This window comes from Eptatretus burgeri, chromosome 4 (assembly GCF_056783735.1).
Source record: "Eptatretus burgeri isolate ZD-2024b chromosome 4, Ebu_testis_v1, whole genome shotgun sequence".
Lineage (NCBI taxonomy): Eukaryota > Metazoa > Chordata > Myxini > Myxiniformes > Myxinidae > Eptatretus > Eptatretus burgeri.
The window spans coordinates 139,254,828-139,276,066 of NC_140964.1; the positions used below are offsets into that span (position 1 = coordinate 139,254,828).

The 21,239-nt window shown below is 44.8% G+C and overlaps 2 protein-coding genes across 2 annotated transcripts in view; one reads left to right on the plus strand and one right to left on the minus strand.

Annotated features, from left to right (window-relative positions):
• Positions 1-18,703, plus strand: part of LOC147029236 (uncharacterized) — a 72,878-nt gene extending 54,175 nt beyond the window's left edge. Inside the window, exons 7-9 of the mRNA XM_085876589.1 lie at positions 11,529-11,961; positions 15,237-15,371; positions 15,510-18,703. Coding sequence (XP_085732715.1) covers positions 11,529-11,961; positions 15,237-15,371; positions 15,510-16,900 — 1,959 coding nt within the window. The 3' untranslated portion in view covers positions 16,901-18,703. The remainder of the gene's footprint in view (positions 1-11,528; positions 11,962-15,236; positions 15,372-15,509) is intronic.
• A 176-nt stretch (positions 18,704-18,879) lies between these two features.
• The window catches only part of LOC147029237 (uncharacterized), an 85,098-nt gene continuing 82,738 nt past the window's right edge, over positions 18,880-21,239 (minus strand). The window contains exon 6 of the mRNA XM_085876451.1: positions 18,880-19,369. Within this exon, the coding sequence (XP_085732577.1) occupies positions 19,365-19,369 (5 nt within the window). The 3' untranslated portion in view covers positions 18,880-19,364. The remainder of the gene's footprint in view (positions 19,370-21,239) is intronic.

Below are 21,239 nucleotides of genomic sequence, written 5' to 3' on the forward strand. Positions count from 1 at the left end.
CGTCAGCCACCAGGATCTGCAACCAAGGGACAGTTGTAAGGCACTGTGAGGAGCTGTAAGAAGCTGTAAGGCTGTCACCAACTGTCACAAAACTGTCTGACTGGAACAACTGACTGGAGCTGAAATAAAAAAGAAAAAAAGACAAAAGAAGAATTCAACGACAATCGAGGGACCTTTAAAGGCCCTAAAGATGTCTGACCACTACCCACCCGCTGTTACTCATTGAGTGTGGGCCCGCGTGGAGGAGTGGCTGGGGTTTCCCGGCAGGGGCCAAGGCCCCGCCCCGGAAAGGTGGGCCATAGGACCTGTCCAATCAGAGGCGGACAGCGAGGTGTGTTCACCAAGGTCCCTCCCCACTGAGGGAGGTCCATAAATACCCAAGCACTTTCTGAGGCAGGTGATCTTTTTGAGGTCTTGGAAGGTCTTTTTGAGGTTTTGGAGGATCTTGGAGAGGAAGGGCATGCTCTGCGATGCGGCACCTGACAATGGTTGCTGGTTTGGTCCCCAGTCGCACGTGTTGGACTTGAGGTTCGTGGTGGAGCTTGGGTGGTGAATGGCCGGGGTCCACGGAGGGGGGTCAGGGTCGCCCTTCCCTTCCTCATTGAGGGCGAGCAGAGATACGTTCGCCGCCTCGACGCCCACCAAAAACTCTTCAAAATAACTTTTAAAAGACTCTCCAAGACCTCAAAAAGAGTGTCCAAGACCTCAAAAAGACTCTTCAAGACCTCAAAAAGACCCTCCAAGATCCTCCAAGACCTCAAAAAGACCACCTGCCTCAGAGAGTGCTCGGGAATTTATGGACCTCCCTCAGCGGGGAGGGACCTTGGTGAACACACCTCGCTGTCCGCCTCTGATTGGACAGGTCCTATGGCCCACCTTTCCGGGGCGGGGCCTTGGCCCCTGCCAGGAAACCCCAGCCACTCCTCCACGCAGGCCCACACTCAACGAGTAACAGTATCAATGTTGCACAGGCCGTCGTACAAGAGTTACAACGTTGGTGGAAGCGGCAAGGAACGGCTGCAAGACCCTGCCTTGGCAAGTCAGAGTGCTTGAAGACAGCGGGTGGGTAGTGGATCATGATAGGGAATGGAATGGTTGTTCGTTGGATGTAAAGATTTTATAACCTAACTAAAAAGAAATCGCAACGCACGCCTTTGAGTCTGCCACCAGACAAAAGGAATGTACTTAGTCTTCACATGTACTTAATGGAATAACTGACTTTTGGTACATCTGCATGTTTGAATGCGAATGGTTTCCAGATCCATAACACTACCCCCCCCCCCCTTTTGTGGCATGCAGGTGTAGGTTTTCCCCGAGTACGTTTTACCTACGGATCCCTGAGTACGACATTTGAAATAAATGTCCCAAAAATAAATAACCTAGTGTGTTGCGTAACTAAACAAACAGACTCACTCGGACAACTTAACTACATTGCCGGCGCTAAACAAATAACAGGTGGGTTAAAATTATGTACATTCATAATATTTACACTACCCATGGCCCAGGACCTGTGATTTGAGGAGAGAAAACACAGCAAAGTTAACATTTGTGGGTGAGTGCGCAGCAGGCATTGATGGTCAGACATCTTTAGGGCCTTAAAAGGTTCCTTGATTGTCGTTGAATTCTTTTGTCTTTTTTTTCTTTTTCTTTTTTATTTCAGCTGCCGGAAGCAACTCACCCTAACACGGCAGGCCATATGCTGTCTCACAGGCCATTTGAACTGGGCTTTTTTTTTTGTATACCTTGTCGAGGCTTGTGTGAGAGCTAACACACAACGCACAGCAAGGGGGGCATGAGACAAGAGGGGAGGGAGTGGGAAGGACAAAACAGTGGGGAACAGAGACATTAGGAGATCTGTGGAAGGGAGAGGGATGGGACTGGGAACATGGGGAATAGAAGATGGACATTACGGGGACTTTCACGAAGGAAAGCAGGGAATTTGAAGGAGGTGGGCTTGGGTGGATTATCGGGGGTAGAAAAGATCGAGGATTTGGATGGGGGATGATAAGAGGTGGTGGGGAACAGGTGTTTTGAAGGTCTGGAGGGAAGAATGGGAATGAATAGAGTGAGGGAGTTTATTCCAAAGGCAGGAAAAAAGAGGAACGAAAGAGTGAAGTTGAGCAGTGATTCGTGATTTTGGTAGTTTTACCAGAAGGGTGTTGTTGGCGGACCTTGAGCGCCCTGCGGAAATGTGGTGGGGACCAATCGCAGAGAGAGCAGGGGGTGAGGCTGGAGAAGAGACGGTAGAAGACAGAAAGACCACCGACCAACCTGCGGTGATTGAGTGAGAGGCCCAAAGACTCAGCCTGATTGCGGGAGATGCCAATGATCTGAAATGCCTTGGTTTCTACAGCGTGAAGCCGAGAAAAAGGTGGGAGGCAGGAGCACCAGCCCAGAGGGGAGAGCAGTACTCCATCAGACTGCGGACAAAAGCTTTGTAAGTGGTTGGGAGCTCATGTGGGCCGAGGAAGGACTTTACACGATGGAGGATTCCCAGTCGGCGACTGGCTTTGGAGGCGAGGTTTGAAATGTGGCTTTTCCACGAAAGGTCTTGGCAGATAGTGAGACCCAGAAGCTTGAAAGTGAGGAATTCTTCCAGAGGATTGTTGAGAAAGTGGATGGGGTGGGGGGGGGGGGTTCTAAACGGTCCTTTCGAAGAGACATAGTGAGAGTGTGAGATTTGTTCAGATTGAAAGACATGCTCTCCACATGTTGGACCAGTTTGTGATTTTATCCAGATCTGCAGTGAGCGAAGAATCTGCTGCTTGCCGGTCTGAGGGATGACCAATGGTACGGCAGAGGGTGGAGTCATCAGCAAAGAGATATGGAGGATTTTCCAGAGAGTCAGAGAGATCATTGATGAAAACTAGAAAAAGAACAGGGCCCAGAATGCTACCTTGAGGAACTCCAGTCTGGACAGGAAGAGGGGATGAAAGAACTCAATTTAGGGCCACACGTTGACTGCGACAGGAGAGGAAGTCTGCGAGCCATGAGTGGAGATGGCCTTGGATACCATAGGAAGAGAGTTTGGTGAGCAGGGCAGGGTGCCAGACCATGTCAAAAGCACGTGATATGTCCAGGGATACGGCTCGGATTTCCTGGTCTGGTCTCGTGAGGTTGTGGAGGGAGTGTGGTGGTGCCGGCCTTTCTGAAAACGGGCTTGGATCTACCCTACGGTCTCCCCCCAACCTATTGCCTGTGCCTGTCCTTGTCCATACCCACCCTCATTAGCTTACAACCACAAAAAAAGACGACATTTAGACCATTTCAAAAATAAATAATGTTATTATGTGTGTCCTGAGCCCCCTTATCATCTTTGTTTGGCTTACCTGTCCTGACCGTCTATCCCCAATCCCTAAGATCCTTTTTTAGGGGATTGAGGAAGAGACTAGTGAATCTGTCTCGAGGCCGAATGCAGCCTCAGAAAAACTCCCTCAGATTTCAGCAATTTCCCAAGGTGAGCCCAGCAGCCCACGAACAGCGAAGGGATGCATGGTGCGAAGGGGTACATGTTTCCTATCTATCCTGGCATTTATTAACGTTAATCTATCCCCGGGGCTTTTCAACACGCATGTCTCTTTAAACTATCGGTTCGAGCAACCACAACTCCCGTCGCCTGTGCTGGTGTTCGTTATCAATTTGGGCCCGGCCCGCAAATTTTCTCTTGTGCTCTTGCACAATTTCGTGGCTGGGCAGCGTGGCTCCCTTGGCAGGGATACCCATCTGCCAAACTAGAACTACAGCACCCCCGGGTCGCTAAGGCTGTCTCCGAGCCTTCCTACTTCTGAACGTGGGAGATGCCCTTCCTGGCATCTTCCCCGTCGATTCCCACGTGGCATTTTGGTGCTCTGGGTCCCGTTTCTGTGGGCTGTGCCCATTACACTAACTCGGTCCCTTGGACCTATGGTCTACTCTGGCCGACTACTTCGGTGCCCAGGGGGCCCTCTACTCAGTGCGCACATTTCAACAGCCACGCTCCCAGCCGGTCAATAGTCTCCTGCACCCTACAAAAAGGTTTCATGCCTTCATTCAACACAACAACAAAACGACATCCGATTGGTTAATTTAACTAACCCACTATTTAACATCACATGAACCCTGGGTTCCTTTGGGTGGGATTCACTCCTCCTCTCCAATCATTCGTTCGCACCATGCATTCCACATTCACTCCACTCACATTCGGGCCCACTGACCCACGTTCACTCATCATGTTTCATTCTTCTCTTTTTTTTTTTTTTTAAAATACACTCTAACAACTACGTCCCCCAAACTAATTTGTGCTCCCCGTCATCCCTTACTCGAAAGCACATTCCATTTAACTCTACGTAGCTAATCTATGTCCCCACTACTCGTACCATGTCTGTCCATGCCTCCAATCCATTCTAAATTCTAAACTAAAATTCCCTTAACTGATGCCACAGGGCCCCATGGAGGACTGCTCATGCCCCCACGAGGCCGGTCTATCTAACGCTAAACCCTCCCATAACTAATGCTCCTTTGCCCACGACGAGGATGTTCGCTACTACAGGGCATCGGGTACTCGTGCAAAGGCTCGGTAGGCCTTGCATCGCCAGGGTGGCGGTTTACAATTTGTCGTCCCTTCCATTTGGCCGATAATTTAAAGCGTAACATCGCCCAGTCGATCACACCATGGGCTCGCTTTCGAGCCGTCCGCCATGTGAGCCGTGCGTTTCTCACTTGGCCGTCGTGCTGCGCGATCCCTGCCGACGTCACTCTCACACGGGCCCGGCGGCGGTGTCGGGACACGTCCCGCGAATTCCACTCGCTGCGCGCAGCACGCGGAGCCTCGCACACGTGCTCACATGGAGACGCCTGCTTTCCAAATTCACACAATCCCCGCCATTTTAGCCGTACACGTAGTGGTTTCGTACAAATCACAGGATGTTTCAACGCCGGCTCCCGATCTCGGAGTTGTGCGCGCCTGGGCCGTCCGCAAGATAGGGAACGGACCTCACACGCAGCGCCCCGCGGAGCTGACGTGGTTTCCAAAATAGTTCTGTCCGTTACACGACCCACATCTCCTGTCTGGGTTGGTCCGTGTCCCACATCGTCTTGTGTACTCAACCATGCCATATCACTCGCATTCTGCACACGTTTTAACACTCACTCTTGGCCATTCACATTGGGGGCTCGTGTTAGCCCAAGATATCCCGGGGTTTCTATACCCCCCCAAGCTCGGCATGTGCTCATTCGCACCATGCACCCGCTCGACCTCGTACGGCCTTACCGGACTCACCTCGTCACGGCCTGCCTCGAGGGAGCATACCGTTTCCCCTCGTTCTTGTGGGAGGTTAATCCGACCCTCTCATTCGGTCCCAACACATTCCCCAAGCTCAACCCCAATGTCCCTTACCAGCTCGACTTGTGTGTGCTCCTCTTTAATGTTGTGCAATTTGTCCCCCCTCTTTCGATTTCTGCGTCTCCATCACGTCTTTTAATTCCTGCGTTTCTTTTTTAATTTCCGTCATCCCCTGTCCGAGTTTACCGGTCTCTCCTTTAACCATCGTGACGTCACTCGTTACCTCAACCTTGCCCGTCGTCATCATGGTCCGAACAACATCCACACTCCCCCTTGACCCGGTCGTTCCTCCACATGCAGTCGCCATTTCCCAATTCATGTTCTGCATTTCACCCTTGACCTTTGCCAGCTCCACCTTCATTTCTTCCTGGCCCGTCTTCATTTGTGTTTGCAAGTGTATCCCCATACTCTGCATATCACTTCTCAGTGATTGCATATTTTCATTCATTTCTTGCGCGTTCGTGTCCATTCGGCTTCCCATGCGTTCTTCCATTTGTTTTTGTAAATCCCCATTCAGTTGGTTTTGCATGTTTGTCAGTATCTCCACCAACTGGCTCAAGTCAGTTGGCGCTGGCAGAGCCGATCCGCCACGATCGGGTGCGGATCCGTTAGGGATCGTTTGGTCCTCTGGGAGGGAAATTTGATATATAGTAGGGCAACTTAGCATAACAAATGTGCATTTTGTGAGGAAAGCACCAAATTTGGCACATTAGTAGCCTATCATATTATGAACAGATTTGGGTATTGGGCCATCTCAAATTCAGCCGCTGATGGCTGTGGCAGCCATTTTCCACTGCCATCAAAAATTGAGATGGCCCAATATCCAAATGTGTTCATAATATGATAGGCTACTAGTGTGCCAAATTTCCTTTCTCACAAAATAAACAATTGTAATGCTATATTTAGCTAAGTTGCCCCACTAATAGGGGGTGCTCATAAACCTGCCCGTTGTCCTGAGCCATGGGTTCTTCTCATGTTAATTCCAAACCCACCTGTACCAGTCCGTCTTGGTCTGCCATGGTCCTTCCTGAGAAGTAAATAAAATTTTACTGCTCTTAATTTGGAGGGAAAAGGGGGAGGGGGGGGTTAGGTTGTCAATCACACCCCTGGTCTGAATCCCGTGATTTTCGGAGGCGGAGGGCTTCGAATCCCGCTCCAGACACCAAACTGTTGCGTTTGGTGTCCTGTAAATTTCTTGTGGGGGCGGAGCGGTTCGAATCCCGCTCCTGAACACCAAACTGTTGTGGGCTGGGGGTCGGTGGCGATAATAACCACTAGGTGGGGGAGGTTTGCTAGGTGGGGGAGATCAACTCCGAGATATTGAGGGTTGAAAATGTGGTTGTGGCCCTATTTTTATGGTCGTTGCGAGCATCACAAAATGAACGGCTACTTTTGAACTCTCACAACTTTTTAAATATTAATGCTTGAGCCTTGAAATTTTCAGAGATTATTCTTCTATAACTGCTCTGTAAGAAACAAACATAAAATGGAGTATACCTCTATTAATTTTAATGACCTGATCAGTTGAAATCCAGAAAAAAATGTTGGTTTTGCATGAAGATCCAACTTTGAGACCCCATTTATTTTTATTGACCCATCCCAGAAGCTTGAAATTTGTTCAGGTAATAACTGTATGGCAATAGTATTCAAATACATGTTTACTTTTCTTAATCAGTCATATATAATTGTCATGATCCCTCAAAAATTGAAAATTTTCATTTTTCCCCGAAATTCAGGTGAGGATTGCAAATATATGACAAGGTATATCACTTCAAATTGTTCACCATTCGAAAGAGCATATTCAAGTTTACAAAAGTGTCAAATATCAAAGTGGTATAATGTTTCTATCAATATTTTTAAAATATTTGAATAAATGATGTTCTGCCAGTGCTGTGCGCGTTGTGTGTGCTATTTAATGAACAGTCCTTTTACATGTAGTACATATGTGTAGTACATGTATATACAATGTACATACATATCATCTGCTATTGGGATACCATGAACACAATACTTTGAAATTTGAATTTGTAATTCTTTTTTTCATTTGTAAATAGCAAGAGCTCAACTCATCTGGCTGGGGCTAAAAATAGAACTCAGGAATAGTGGCTGATCTGCTGATGTCAGCAGTGTATATAGTTACATTCAAGGGAGGACATTTGTTGGGTTCCTTTGGTCCATGTGATGAAAGTTATTGATGCTCCCCTAACGTCAACTGGGAGGCAGTACAAGCTCGCACCTGACTTGGAAAAGCAGATCAAGGACCTATTCAAATCATTTACGTGAAATGTTTTATTACATTGTTATTGCAGTATGTGATATATTTTTGCATTATTAATTTGAATCATAGAACTAATCATTCATGATTACCATGGTGCCCACACCATGCACACACTTCATGTATTCACGACTGTGTTAACAATAGTTTTTTTAAAAATAGAAAATATATTAAAAAAATATATACTACTTTGATATTTGACACTTTTGTAAACTTGAATATGCTCTTTCCAATGGTGAACAATTTGAAGTGGAACACCTTGTCATATATTTGCAATCCTCACCTGAATTTTGGGGAAAATGAAAATTTTCCATTTTTGAGGGATCATGACTGTATAAAATATGACTGATTAAGAAAAGTAAACATGTATTTGAATACTACAACCATACAGTTATTACATTTAAAAATTTCAAGCTTCTGGGATGGGTCAATAAAAATATATGGGTTCTCAAAGTTGGGTCTTCATGCAAAACCAACATTTTTTTTTTTCTAGATTTCAACTGATCAGGTCATAAAAATTAAAAGAGGTATACTCCATTTTATGTTTGTTTCTTACAGAACAGTTATAGAAGAATAATCTGAAAATTTCAAGGCTCTAGCATTAATATTTAAAAAGTTGTGGGAGTTTAAAAGTAGCCATTCATTTTGTGATGCTCGCAACGACCATAAAAATAGGGCCGTGCAACCACATTTTCAACCCTCAATATCTCGGAGTTGACCGCATCTATGGACCTAAAATTTTACGCAGCTTCATTTTGATACCTGGGAAATATTTTATGAAAGTTTAAAGTAAATCTGAGGGGGTCACAACTGGGAACATTTTCTTAAATTTGGTGATTTCAGATGGAATGACTCCATTATGTTTTCACCCCTCTCTGTCGGTCTGTTACTTGCAAAATTCAAGATTTTTCAAGTATATTGGTCAGTCAATTTTGTTAGTCTATCTGTCTGTCACTCGCCTAAAGATCACAATTTTAAACTGATCTTAACGAAACCTCACCACATAGTAGAGTTCGGCAAAATCAAGAAGCCTATTGTTTTTGAGGTCAAAAGGTCAACAAATTAGTGAGATTTCTAAAATTCTCAATTTTCATCTGATTAACTTGAAATTTGTACAGGATTTGCATATCAGGTCACTGAATTCAACCAGCCAATTATTTTTCAGGCCAATCGGTTTATGGATTTTGCAAGTCTTGTGCGCTGCACGATGTCCTCTTCTTGTTTGTCTGTCTGTCTGTGTGCAGGATATCTCAAAAAGTTGGCGACAGATTTAGATGAAACTTGATGGACAGGTTGGGTGTGTCGCAAGGACGAATTGATTCGATTTTGGTGAAGATCCGAATCTGGATCTGGATACAATAATTATTTAATCTTCAAAGTGATTCTTCACCATTGAGAGATAGTGCCGAAAACGGTATCTCGCATGTCATTTCAAAAATGTATTGGGGCCCAATATGCCCTCATGGATCAGGCATTACGTGACAGAGGTATGCACTCTCCAGTTAAATATGGAATGTTCACAATTACAATGATGTGTGTTTAATTAACATACACACACACACCTCTTGAAAGTATTGTGAGGATTTTACCCTACTTTGTAATTGAAACATCAACCTGCATCGGTAAAGCTCCACTCAAGATTTCCACAGATTGTTACACAAAACTCAAATTCCAAATGTGAGAACAAACAGTTTCTGATGGTGAAAAAGCACCAGCTTTGAAAACTGGTTTCTGATGATTATTATTATGATCTATATATTAATAGTGAAGGACCAATTTTGTCCTCCTCGCGGTCGCGTCACGTTTTTCTCGGTATTGTGACCTGGACTGAAAGAAACATGATACCTGAAAGAGTGCATCGCACATAGTGGCAATAGTCAACTTTCAACTCTGAAGCAGAATAAATACTTTTCATTGAGATGGGGCGAAGAGTGAAGAGGCGGGGGCGGGGGATGAAGAGACGGGGGCAGGAGTGAAGAGGCTAGTAAGCAAATTTTTGGGTGGGGGTAAGCAAATTGAAAGCAGGAGATGGGGGGGAAATGGGGTGGGGATGAGTGAGCAGGGGCTGGGGTGAATTAGGCGGGGTTGAGTGTGAGGAGGTGGACAGGGGTCGGGGGCAAGTGGGGTGGGGAATCAAGAGATGGGGGCGGGGAGTGAAGAGGCGGGGCGGGGCCGGGGTAATTAAATTTTTGAGCGGGGGGTAAACAAATTGAAGGTGGGGGTGGGAGGCGGCGGGAATGGGGCAGGGAGGGGCAGAGGATGAGTAGGCGGGGGCAAGCACACCCTGTCCAGTCCATGTCCCTCGAGTGTGGGTGAGCTGGTGATGGTGGTCGAATGAACGGAATCAGTCTGTGACGGGGTTTCGGCTAGTTATTTTTATTTTTTTTGTGCCTTTGATCAATTCTGTGAACTGTTTTCCCAAAAGGTGCATTCTGATCTTTATGTAGTTTTGTGCATCACACTTGATGAGAACGAATGAATGATTGTTCATTGCAGTGAAATGAAACGTATGACTGTCAGGTGAGGAAAATTAGATTATTTTCTCAACGCAAGTCTCCAGGACTGTTGTAACCATGGCTGTGCTGACGCCATCACCACGAGGTATTTACCATCCGTCACTTTCAGCATTCTCTGGAAACATTTCTCAATCTCATTGCAAACTGTCCTCCATGAAGTCCCCACTGCAAATCCTGGTTGATTTGTTTGGAGCAAATCCATCCCGCCTCAGGTTGGCAGTGCATCACCACTGCCTGCGCTCGCTCCACCTGTCACCACTGCCTGCTCTCGCTACCCCCTCATAAGGTAATCAAATGTTGAACAAAGAGAGAGGGGGCTCCAAAGACCACTCTTGCATGTGGCCATAGCAGATTGGTTGCATTAGGCCTCACACTGTATCACATTAGGCCTCACACAAATTCATTGATTCATGAATTGGTAGCAGGCGCCACAGCATGTCGCTGCGTCCGGTTTCTGATGGTACTCCGGAAGCTGCCTCCTGGCCATGGGTTAACCCGAGGAAACCTGTCTGGTGGACAACATGTCAGCACTACCCCAATACACACAGCAGTGTGCTTTGCGGAGTGGTGTTTTGTTGTGGCCGTAGTGCAAATACTGCCACCAACCTTCTCGGGAAGGCAACCGACTGCAGGAGGATGTCCGCAGACGCAGTTGGCACCAGATATGGATGGCGTTGGCTCACGAGCTCCTCTGCCCTTTGGCAGGTTTTGTATTTAATCCTGCTGGGTGTCCGTGAAAGGGAAATGAGGAAGAAGAAAAGGAATAAGAGGTTCTTCCCAACCATGGCTTTTCTGTTTGTTTTGTCCTTGTTTTGTGCAACCTTGGTGTTCCTGTTGATGCATTGCCTTTTTGCCTATGGACATCGATTACATACTCATTAATGAAACAGCAATGAGAGAGCGAGGGGGAAGAGTGGATGTGAGTGGAGAGTGGGAGGGGCGTTTTCATTTTAATTTTTTTTTCATTTTGTTTGCAGTGGCTGCTGGTTGCATCATTGTTGCAAGTGTGGCTGTGCTGCTGATGTACCCCCTGTAAAGTGGAGAAGAAATTTGGAATTTGGCGAGTGTGCTCGTGATAGCTCACCTACTCTTCAAGAAAGATGCCGTGGGGTCTTTATTGTCCACCAACTAATGCTGGGAGAGGGGATACCCTGTTGAACGTTCATCTGAAGGACGGCACACACATTGATCCCTTTCCCTGTCTGTGAAACACCACGGTGACAGTTTATAGCCACGTCGGGATTCAAAGCAAAGCTAGACAACTCAGGGGCAAGTGTGTCCACATCAAGGCCATCCTGCCAGCCCACATGGGGTGAACAAACTGGCTGTAAACCCCACATTGATGGGATAAAATAGAGTAAAGAAAATAACATGTACAACCTTTCCTTTATTAACATTAGCATTGTGTCCCTGGCAGGTCATCGGTGAAATGGACAACTTCTTGGAATGGCTCCAATCACAAGGTCTGAGAGCAGAAACAGCCCAAGCAGTGATCAATGTACTTGGAATTGAGAATCGGAAGGTTCTTCGAGCTTGTACAGACTCCGATTCGTTGCGAACAGAGCTCCTCTCTCTCACCAAAGAGAAATTTAAATTTGCAATGTACGCTGACTTCTGTAAATTTGTGAAATCTTTTTTGAAGCCTCAGGTTGTCCAGCTTGCAGGATCTTCTCTGTTGGGAAGTGTGTTCGTCAACTTAGACAATGTTATTCGAGAACTTTCCAGTTTCTGCCAAAAGTTTGTTGGATTCCAAAATGTGCAGGTGGAAAATGTTCCTGGTTTCCAGGGAATCAGTTTCAGTGATGTCTGTAACCTCCACTGTCAGGACGATGGATTAACACCCAAGTCTGGTACGTCACCATTTTCTACACACGAGTATGTCAAGAAATACCTTGTTATTCAACTATGAATGTGTTTTTTCTTGTAAATTATGGGATCGCTTTTGGGAGAGTTTTGTGTTGCTGAAGACGTTTAGATACTTGACATGCAAAGTCAATGTTTTTTTCTTATAAATGACATGACATTCCAAAGTGTTCCATGTTTAACAGCACATTTAAGTTATCCACATGAAGGATGTAGTTTGTTTACTCCTCGTCTAGGCATGGACAGTGTGAGGGGCATCCGAAGGGGGAAATTATTCTGTTAAACAGATAATGTCTGAGCTGTAAGCTGCAGCATGGATTGAGAGACTTGTCGGGATGGAGTGGAGGCCTCAGACGTTTGAGGTACACACGGGGAGGGTGCAGTGCTGGTGGGGAGGGAGAGCATTGCATGGGCAAGGGTTGAGGAAGGCTTTGAGGGGTGGAATAATGTGAGTTTGGAGTTGGTCAGGTGCAGGGGAAACATTGAGGTGGTGGGTGTGGGAGGAAGCATGAAGAGGACAGGGTGAGGATGGATGCAGAAAGAGGGGACATGAAGTGGAGGGATGCTGATGCCAAATTCCCAAATTGGACAAACAAAGATATTCTAAAGAAAAAGAAAAAAGAAGAAGAAGAGATCATGGTGAAGGTGGGTTACTCTTCATGGAAAAATAACGGAAGTGAAACATTTTTAAATGCTTTTAAAGGAAGAAACATTTTTATTCAATTAAGAGTTTGAAGTGGTTGAGAAAAGTGGGGGGAAAATAATGGAGAACAAAAAGTACAGGAAGGAGGAATTTGAAGTCGATTGAGATTTCTGTGGAGTGGAATTATATTTTTCTTTTGAATTGAGCAGAATAAATCTGATAATTTTGAGGTTGAAGTGAAATATTTGAAAAATAAAGAATCAAAACGAAGAATACGGAGACGAGAGACAATTTTACAGTATCCGGTTGGAGTAGGCCGTGATCAACACACACAAAAAACGAATTCGACAAATACAGCACAAGAGGGTTCGAATTAACACAGACAACACATGACTTTTGATATGATGTCATCCGCCCCAGAGTTTTTTTTTTGAATACCTTGTTGAGGCTCGTATGAGAGCGAACACACAACACAGCAACGGGGGCATGGGGCAAGAGGGGTGGGGAAGGGAAGGACAAAACGGTGGGGAACAAAGACATTAGGAGATCTGTCGAAGGGAGAGGGATGGGGCGGGGAACATGGAGAATACAAGATGGACATTACAGGGACTTTCAGGAAGGAAAGCAGGGAAGTTGAAGGAGGTGAGCTTGGGGTAGATTAACGGTGGTAGAAAAGATCGAGGATTTGGATGGGGATGATAAGAGGTGGTGGTGAACAGCTGATTTGAAGCCCTGGAGGGAAGAATGGGATTGTATAGAGTGAGGGAGTTTATTCCAAAGGCAGGAAAAAAGAGGAATGAAAGAGTGAAGGTGAGCAGTGATTCGTGATTTTGGTAGTTTTACCAGAAGGGGGTTGTTGGCAGACCTTGAGCGCCCTGCGGAAATGTGGTGGGGACAAATCTCAGAGAGAACAGGGGGGGGAGACTGGAGAGGAGACGGGAGAAGACAGGAAGACCACGGACCTGCCTGCGGTGAGAGAGTGAGAGGCCGAAAGACTCAGCCTCATTGCGGGAGATGCCAATGATCCGAAATGCCTTGTTTTCCACAGCATGAAGCCGAGAAAGGTGGGAGGAGGAGCACCAGCCCAGAGGGGAGAGCAGTACTCCATCAGGCTGTGGATGAAAGCTTTGTAAGTGGTCAGGAGCTCAGGTGGGCCGAGGAAGGACTTTGCACGACGGAGGATTCCCAGTCGGTGACTGGCTTTGGAGGCCAAGTTTGAAATGTAACTTTCCCAGGAAAGGTCATGGCAGATCGTGAGACCCAGAAGCTTGAAAGATAGGACTTCTTACAGAGGATTGTTGAGATTGTGGATGGGGGTTCTAAACGGTCCTTTCGGAGAGACATAGTGAGAGTGTGAGATTTGTCCAGATTGAAAGACATGTTCCACGTGTTGAACCAGTTTTGATTTTACCCAGATCTACAAAGAGTGAAGAGGCAGCTGCTTGCCAATCTGAGATGATGACAGAATGCACAGCAGAGTGTGGGGTTATCAGCAAAGAGATACAGAGGATTTTCCAGAGAGTCGGAGAGATCATTGATGAAAACCAGAAAAAGAACAGGGCCCAGGACACGACCTTTGCGAACTTCAGCCTGGACAGGAAGAGGGGATGAAAACTCCATTTAGGGCCACACGTTGACTGCGACAGGAGAATAAGTCTGCGAGCCATGAGTGGAGATGGCCTTGGATAACATAGGAAGAGAGTTTGGTGAGCAGGGCAGGGTGCCAGACCGTGTCAAAAGTGCACGATATTTTTAGTGATATGGCTCTGATTTCATATCCGGCATTGAGGACCTCCATCCATTGTTGGGAGAGCAGAAGCAGCATATCCAGGGTGGAGTGACATGATCTGAAACCAGTGTTTGGCATGCTTCCACAGAAATCTCGTGACAACAGTCATCAGGTGGTCTGGAGGTAAATCATGCCTGCCAAATAAGAATTGTTCCATGAAACGACTCGCCAAGTTTTTATAGAAGACAAAAATACAATTTTTGACAAAAAATGTATGACAATAAAAGACTATTTGAATTATGTGGCTTGGCACCAGCAACAGCAGGTTAAAAGTGCTTGGTGAGTCGAACAGTCACTGAAACAACACAGCACGTGTACAAAACGCCTCTTCAGCATTCCTACATCATTTCACAAAGCTTGCGTTTTTGATCGGATATTACAGCAACACATGGACGAAGATAAAACAAAAAAAAAAACACAAAGACCGGTTTGGAAAACTTGCCTTTAATGAGCTCAATGCAGCATGTGGGAGTGACAAGTTTGATCAACAAGTGTAAAAATTCCCGAAACAGAAGTCAACGTGATCGTTCGCAAAATCATAGTGTGGCTTATGCACACCAATTTATGGTAACATTGAGTCGAGCATGGGTTAATACTCTGAAAACCTCTGAAATGGTTGCAACACACTCCAATTCGTGTAATATATGTATGTATATATAACATACATACATACACATTTCTCATTGTAACCACCTTGATTTATCTCCCGAAATTGCGACAGCATCATGGAGCCTTGTTTTAATCGCGGAAGTGACGTCTACTACATACCACCTATTGACTGAACTTATATTTGGCGGTGTTTTAAACTTCATTTCCTTCATTGTATTCAGGTGATGTCTCTTCTGTAAATATGGAATCGAGACGACACAACGGTTCATCTGTTTCAGAAACTTTGAGATATTCTTCTGTGAAGGAAAATTCAAATGTTCATTTGACAAATGGCAGTCCTGTCTGTTCTGTAACAGGTGAGCAGAAACTTACAAAATGAACATTCAATATTTTTAATTTTGGGTTTATAAAAAATTTCAAATCATGAAATAATTTGCATTTTGTGTTTGACCAAAAAAAAAAAACGTAAAATAACTTGTTCTTTGTTTTTGTAGAACAATCAAGAAGTCAATTTGGGCAGATAAGGTCCAGGTGCAGTGTCACAGTGAAGAAGATATCTATTTTGAAGAAACAATCCCAAGAACAAGACTCACGACCTTCAAAATACAAGTGTACGTCTGGTGAAAACAGCACAAAGATCAATATTAAATTGAACAAACACAAAAAGGTTATCGAAAGGCAAATGCACTATAAGTGTAATCGAAGCAGTGAAGATTTGACTTCACCAAGAAATGTCAAAATCCACATGAGGACCCACACAGGAGAACGTCCACACAAATGCTCTGTCTGTGATAAGGGTTTCACTCGAAAAGGCAGTTTGAAAATTCATATGACCATCCACACAGGAGAGCGACCTTACAAATGTTCTCTGTGTGATAAGGGTTTCTCAATAAAAAGCCATTTGAAAATTCATAGGAGGATACATACAGGAGAGCGACCTTACAAATGCTCTGTCTGTGATCAGCGTTACTCTGTAAAAGGCAATTTGAATCAGCATATGAGGACCCACACAGGAGAGCGTCCATACAAATGCTGTGTCTGTGATAAAGGTTTCTCTGATAAAAGCAATGCAAAAATTCATATGAGGATTCATACAGGAGAGCGACCTTACAAATGTTCCACATGTGATAAACGTTTCTCTGAAAAAGGCCATTTTAATACGCATATGAGGATCCATACAGGAAAGCGACCTTACAAATGCTCTGTCTGTGATAAGGGTTTCTCTGCAAGCGCCAATTTGAAAACACATATGACAGTCCATACAAGAGAGCGACCTTACAAATGCTCCGTCTGTGGTAAAGGCTCCTCTCGAAAATGCGATTTGAAAAGGCATATGCGGTTTCACACAGGAGAGCGACCTTACAAATGCTCTGTCTGTGATAAGGGTTTCTATCTAAAAGGCCATTTTAAAATGCATATGAGGATCCACACAGGAGAGCGACCTTACAAATGTTCTGTCTGTGATAAAGGTTTTTCTGGTAAAGGCAATTTGAATTCACATATGAGGATCCATACACGAGAGCGACCTTATAAATGCTCCACATGTGATAAAGGGTTCTCTCATAAAAGCCATTTGAATGTGCATACGAGGATTCATACAGGAGAGCGACCTTACAAATGCTCCACGTGTGATAAAGCTTTCTCTGCAAGAGCCAATTTGAAAACGCATTTGACGATCCATACAGGAGAGCGACCTTACAAATGCTCTATCTGTGATAAGGGTTTCTCTCGAAAAGGCAGTTTGAAAATGCATTTGAGGATCCATACAGGAGAGCAGACAAAAAGAACAGACAGCAGCACAGGAACTAGAAAACGAAGCATCCGACAAATACCTCGGAATAAAGAAAGGCTAGCAGGTGCAACACAAAAAAAATGCATAAAATAATTCGCAAAGAGTACCTATGCAGAATAAGACTAATTTTGAAGTCATCCCTCTCTCTCCATTGAACAAAACCAAAGTGATGAATCAACTTGCAGTGCTGATATTGCAATATAGCTGTGCAATGATAAACTGGCCACAACTGGAGATCAACAATTTAGACACCAAAACAAGGAAACTTCTAACTATTCACAAGATGTTCCAAAAAAAAAAAAAAAAGCGATGCACACCGAGGTTGTACTTGTAGAGACAAGAGGGAGGCGATCTGATGGAGCTTAACCAAATGCACCGAACCTCGATCCTTAACCCATTTACCAAGAAACTGCCAAATACTGTTGCAAATCATGGATTCATCCATCCATCCATTGGGACCATTCTCTGTGCAGAGCGTTGGTGCTGCCAAATCAGTCTCCTTGGCTATTGGGCACAATCCTGGATGGGTCGCTACTCCGACAGTATACCAGCATGTTGGCACTCATTTTGCCAACCTCAGAAGGACGACAGGCAAAGTCAACCCCACCTGGTATTAATTCAACAGCCGAGTTGGATTTGAACTCAGGATCCTCGGATCCCCAGCCCACCACCCTAACCATTAAGCCAACATCAGGCAGAAGGCAGCGGTGAGGGGAAGGGAGGGGATGGCAGTGTGAGGTGAGGGAGGCTGTGTGATGGGGGAGGGTGTATGAGGGGAGGGGAATGCAGTGTGAGGGGTTGGGGAGTCAACGTGAGGAGAGGATGGGGCAGCGTTAGGGAAGTGTAGGCAGTATGAGGGGAAGGGGAGACAGAATGAGGGGAAGGGAAAGGCAAATTATGGATACCACACACTAAATGAAACAAACAAACACAACCCCACTGATCGCAAAGAAGAAAAAAAAATGGAAAGTTACAAAAAGAAATATCAGCAGATATACTCTGACAAATAGGATAATGACAAAAGAGCAGGAAGATTTAAAAATAGCTTGATAGGATAAGGATCGACAATGAAGGCTCATTTGAATGTCTAAGAAGAGGTCAAATTAATTGGGATGGAGAAAGAGTCATTATCAATTCTCAAGACCAAGGACATTACACTAATGTCTTGATGAAAATGGCAGGATTGATGCAATCAGCCAAATGCAGCTTTTTGGGGTAGAGACAGGAGGTACCAGCCACCTTTCCTGATGTAAAAAAAACAACTCATGTTGGAACAGCTGTACACAGAAAGACATGAGAGGGTCTGTAGAGTTATCCACTGACGCAACATTTCAACATCCCAGTCCCAAAACAATCATGGAAACACAAACAAAGTCCAATCCTTGAAAATGAACATTTAATGCTCATGCATGACAAGATAATCCCATCAAGTGTGGACATCACAAACAAAGCATTGCGTCTGGAAATGGTGTTCAAACGTTAAAAGGAAAGTGAGCATTGTTGATTGAGGTTTCAGTTCCCAATGACTTTAGATTAATGACTAGATATTTCAAAAAATTATTGGCCCCGATATGTTCGACTGGATCAGGCATTTCGTAGCAGAGGTGCACGCTATACTGAATGCGCTTTTAGTTAATTATCTCACACACCAGTGCACAAACGCCACACAAAATACATTACACAAAACGAGTCCCGGTGAGGGTCTGCAATCTCTGATTGCTCTTTTTTGTGCTTATATTTGCTATACTCCATTCTGAAAATAAATGCTGGAGTCGACAAATACCATTAAAACCACTTTAGAATTCATGGTGTGTAAAGCCATTTACATGGGTCCAATACATATGAAAATCTTTCTTGGTCTTTCCTCTGAAGAATAAAGAACCCACCTCCACCCCTCACCTTTCTCTCTTTTTATTTTTATTTTTTTCATACTCCTCTCACCCCCTGCTCACACCCCGCCTCCCGCAGTGTATATCAACGTTTGGTGAGGCATAGCTCTCCCCACCTCCCCCCCCCCATTCCTCACTCTTCCCCCCTTCCTTGCTTCCCTTCCTCTCTTCCTCTCCCCTCTCCTCTCTTCCTTTCTCTCCCCCTCCCCCTTTATCACCCCCACAGCGCAGCAACAGGTTGTATTTGCTCGTAGAAAATAAGGCACATTCAAAAAATCTCGTGTGCATATTGTACTACCCTTTTCTTCAAGGAGTGTGGAAGAAAACTCACTCTCAGTTTCTTTTAACAATTTATTATAACAGAGTTGAATCACTTCAACATACTTATGGAGAGAAAGACATTCCAACAATGTAAAACCCTCTGCAACTAAGTGCCCCAACGGGGGCTCTCATACTCATGCAAGGGAATGTGGGGGATGGGGAGTGAGATGATTGAACAAAAGAAAGAGCTGTGGCCAGTCTCTTGAGAAGGAGTAGCAGCTTGCTCAAGGCCTCGTCACATAGTAATTGGCTGAAGCTCAGGTCCGTCCAATCCAAAAGAAAAAGGAGTGGAACAAAGTTTCAGCAATGATCAAGTACCAAGTGATCCAGGCAGATAAAGACTGGGGTCAAACTAAGGTCAGCCAATGGGAAGAAAGCACAAACAATTACTCAGGGTCCGAAAGGGAGATAACAGGCTTTCTGCAGGACTAAAGTTCAAACAACTGCATCGATAAAAGGAATCACCAATTACTTCAGCATGTTCCCAGCACTGATAAGTGTATTCTTTGCATTCCCAGTGGCTTTCACTGGTTCCACAGGCTGCTTTAATGCCCTCTTACATACAGAACCATCTTTCTTATACTTTTTATGTTACTAGCATATACCCGTCTCCGACGGGTATGGGGGACAGGACGGATCACAATACTCGGTTATGGTAGTTTCTATGGATGTTTTGCGCCACATTCAACAGCTCAGTTCATAGCGAACGTAGTGAGCTTCATACTTAACGCGTGCACATGAGAGAATAGGAAACAACAACAACACACTACCCTGGCAATTTGCAATCCGTGTCGTTGGCTATGACCCTTTTGCTTCCGGTTTTTGTCATGGGGAATGATGCATGCCGGGAGATAAAGGCATCGTCGGAGACATGAAAGACCCAAATAATCAGACATGGTGTACATTTCCTCCACTGATTTTAATAAAGTTATCTCCCGCATCATCAAAAAATAATTTTTAATCGTGATTTACATTATTTGATCGCTGATCCCGAATCCAGGCCGAAGTAACCGGAAATTGCAGCATCGAATGTAGGAAGAATTCTACGTTCGCTTCTCGGCTTTGCCTATTCTATATTATTGGTGGCGTGTCTGGGTGCCTATGGTAGCATTTGAGACCCGTCGCTTTAGATTGTTGGCCTTGACACATAGTGCCTGATGAGTAACACGAACAATTTGACATATTCATCGTTTCTGTATTACCTCCATCAACAGATTAACAACATGGCAGGATAAAAGTCGTAAATGCCGAGTTGAACAAACGTCCTGAACTCATGGACTTGGTTAAGTAAAGCACGTCGTCTGGGACCCGGCCGTCGGTTTGCCGCCGAACGCTGCTGATTGTGACGTCATTGATTCCCTCTTTGAAAATTCTATCTATATTCGATATTTTGAATCCACTATCACCTGCGTAAATACATGGAACACATAATGTGAAGATTTCGGAAGTCTGAACAGAATATGTTCAGAGAAAAGTGTGTTAGAAGTTCCAGGCTTACTCCCATTATCTATCTATAATTCCAGCAATGTGTGTGTGTGCATGTCTGTGTGTGTGTCTGACCGCTGTTTCTCGACAACCACTGGTCCGATCTAATTGAAACTTGCCAGGTATATTGCTGGGGACCTGAGGATGTGCCTTTTCAAGGTTTAATATTAATCGGACAAGTGCTTCCTAAGTTATGGCCATTTATTTACCAAACCAATGACAGGACCCAGAGCTGTATTCTAATAATTTCTCGATTTCTTATGCGCATTTATAGATGAACACAATGCCCCAATCCAGTTGTCGTGTACGAGAGCGAAGGAACGGACTGTGTGGTTGCTTGAAAGTTTTTTTTTTTTTCTCCTCTTCTCTTCTCTTCTCTTCTCTGTGTTTTTCCTTGCAATGACATTGCGATAAGGCAAAATATATTGGCGCTAATTGAATAATTGGCCATTCAAACTAAATTGCGAATAATCGTAAGTGCGATATGCGAACTTCCGGACAGTGAGGACTTAACTTCCGGACTTCAGGATAGTGACGACTTACTGTATTCTTTCTCGATTTTCTCGATAAATTATAGAGAGATAAACACTGCCCCAATCCAGTCATCGTTTACGACAGCGAAGGAACGGCCTGTGTGGTTGTTTGAAAGTTTTTTTAATTTTTTTTTTTTTTGCACGTACGGCCACGCATGTACGGGCACGTACTACAGGGTGCCCCACAGAAAACCAGGAAATTTG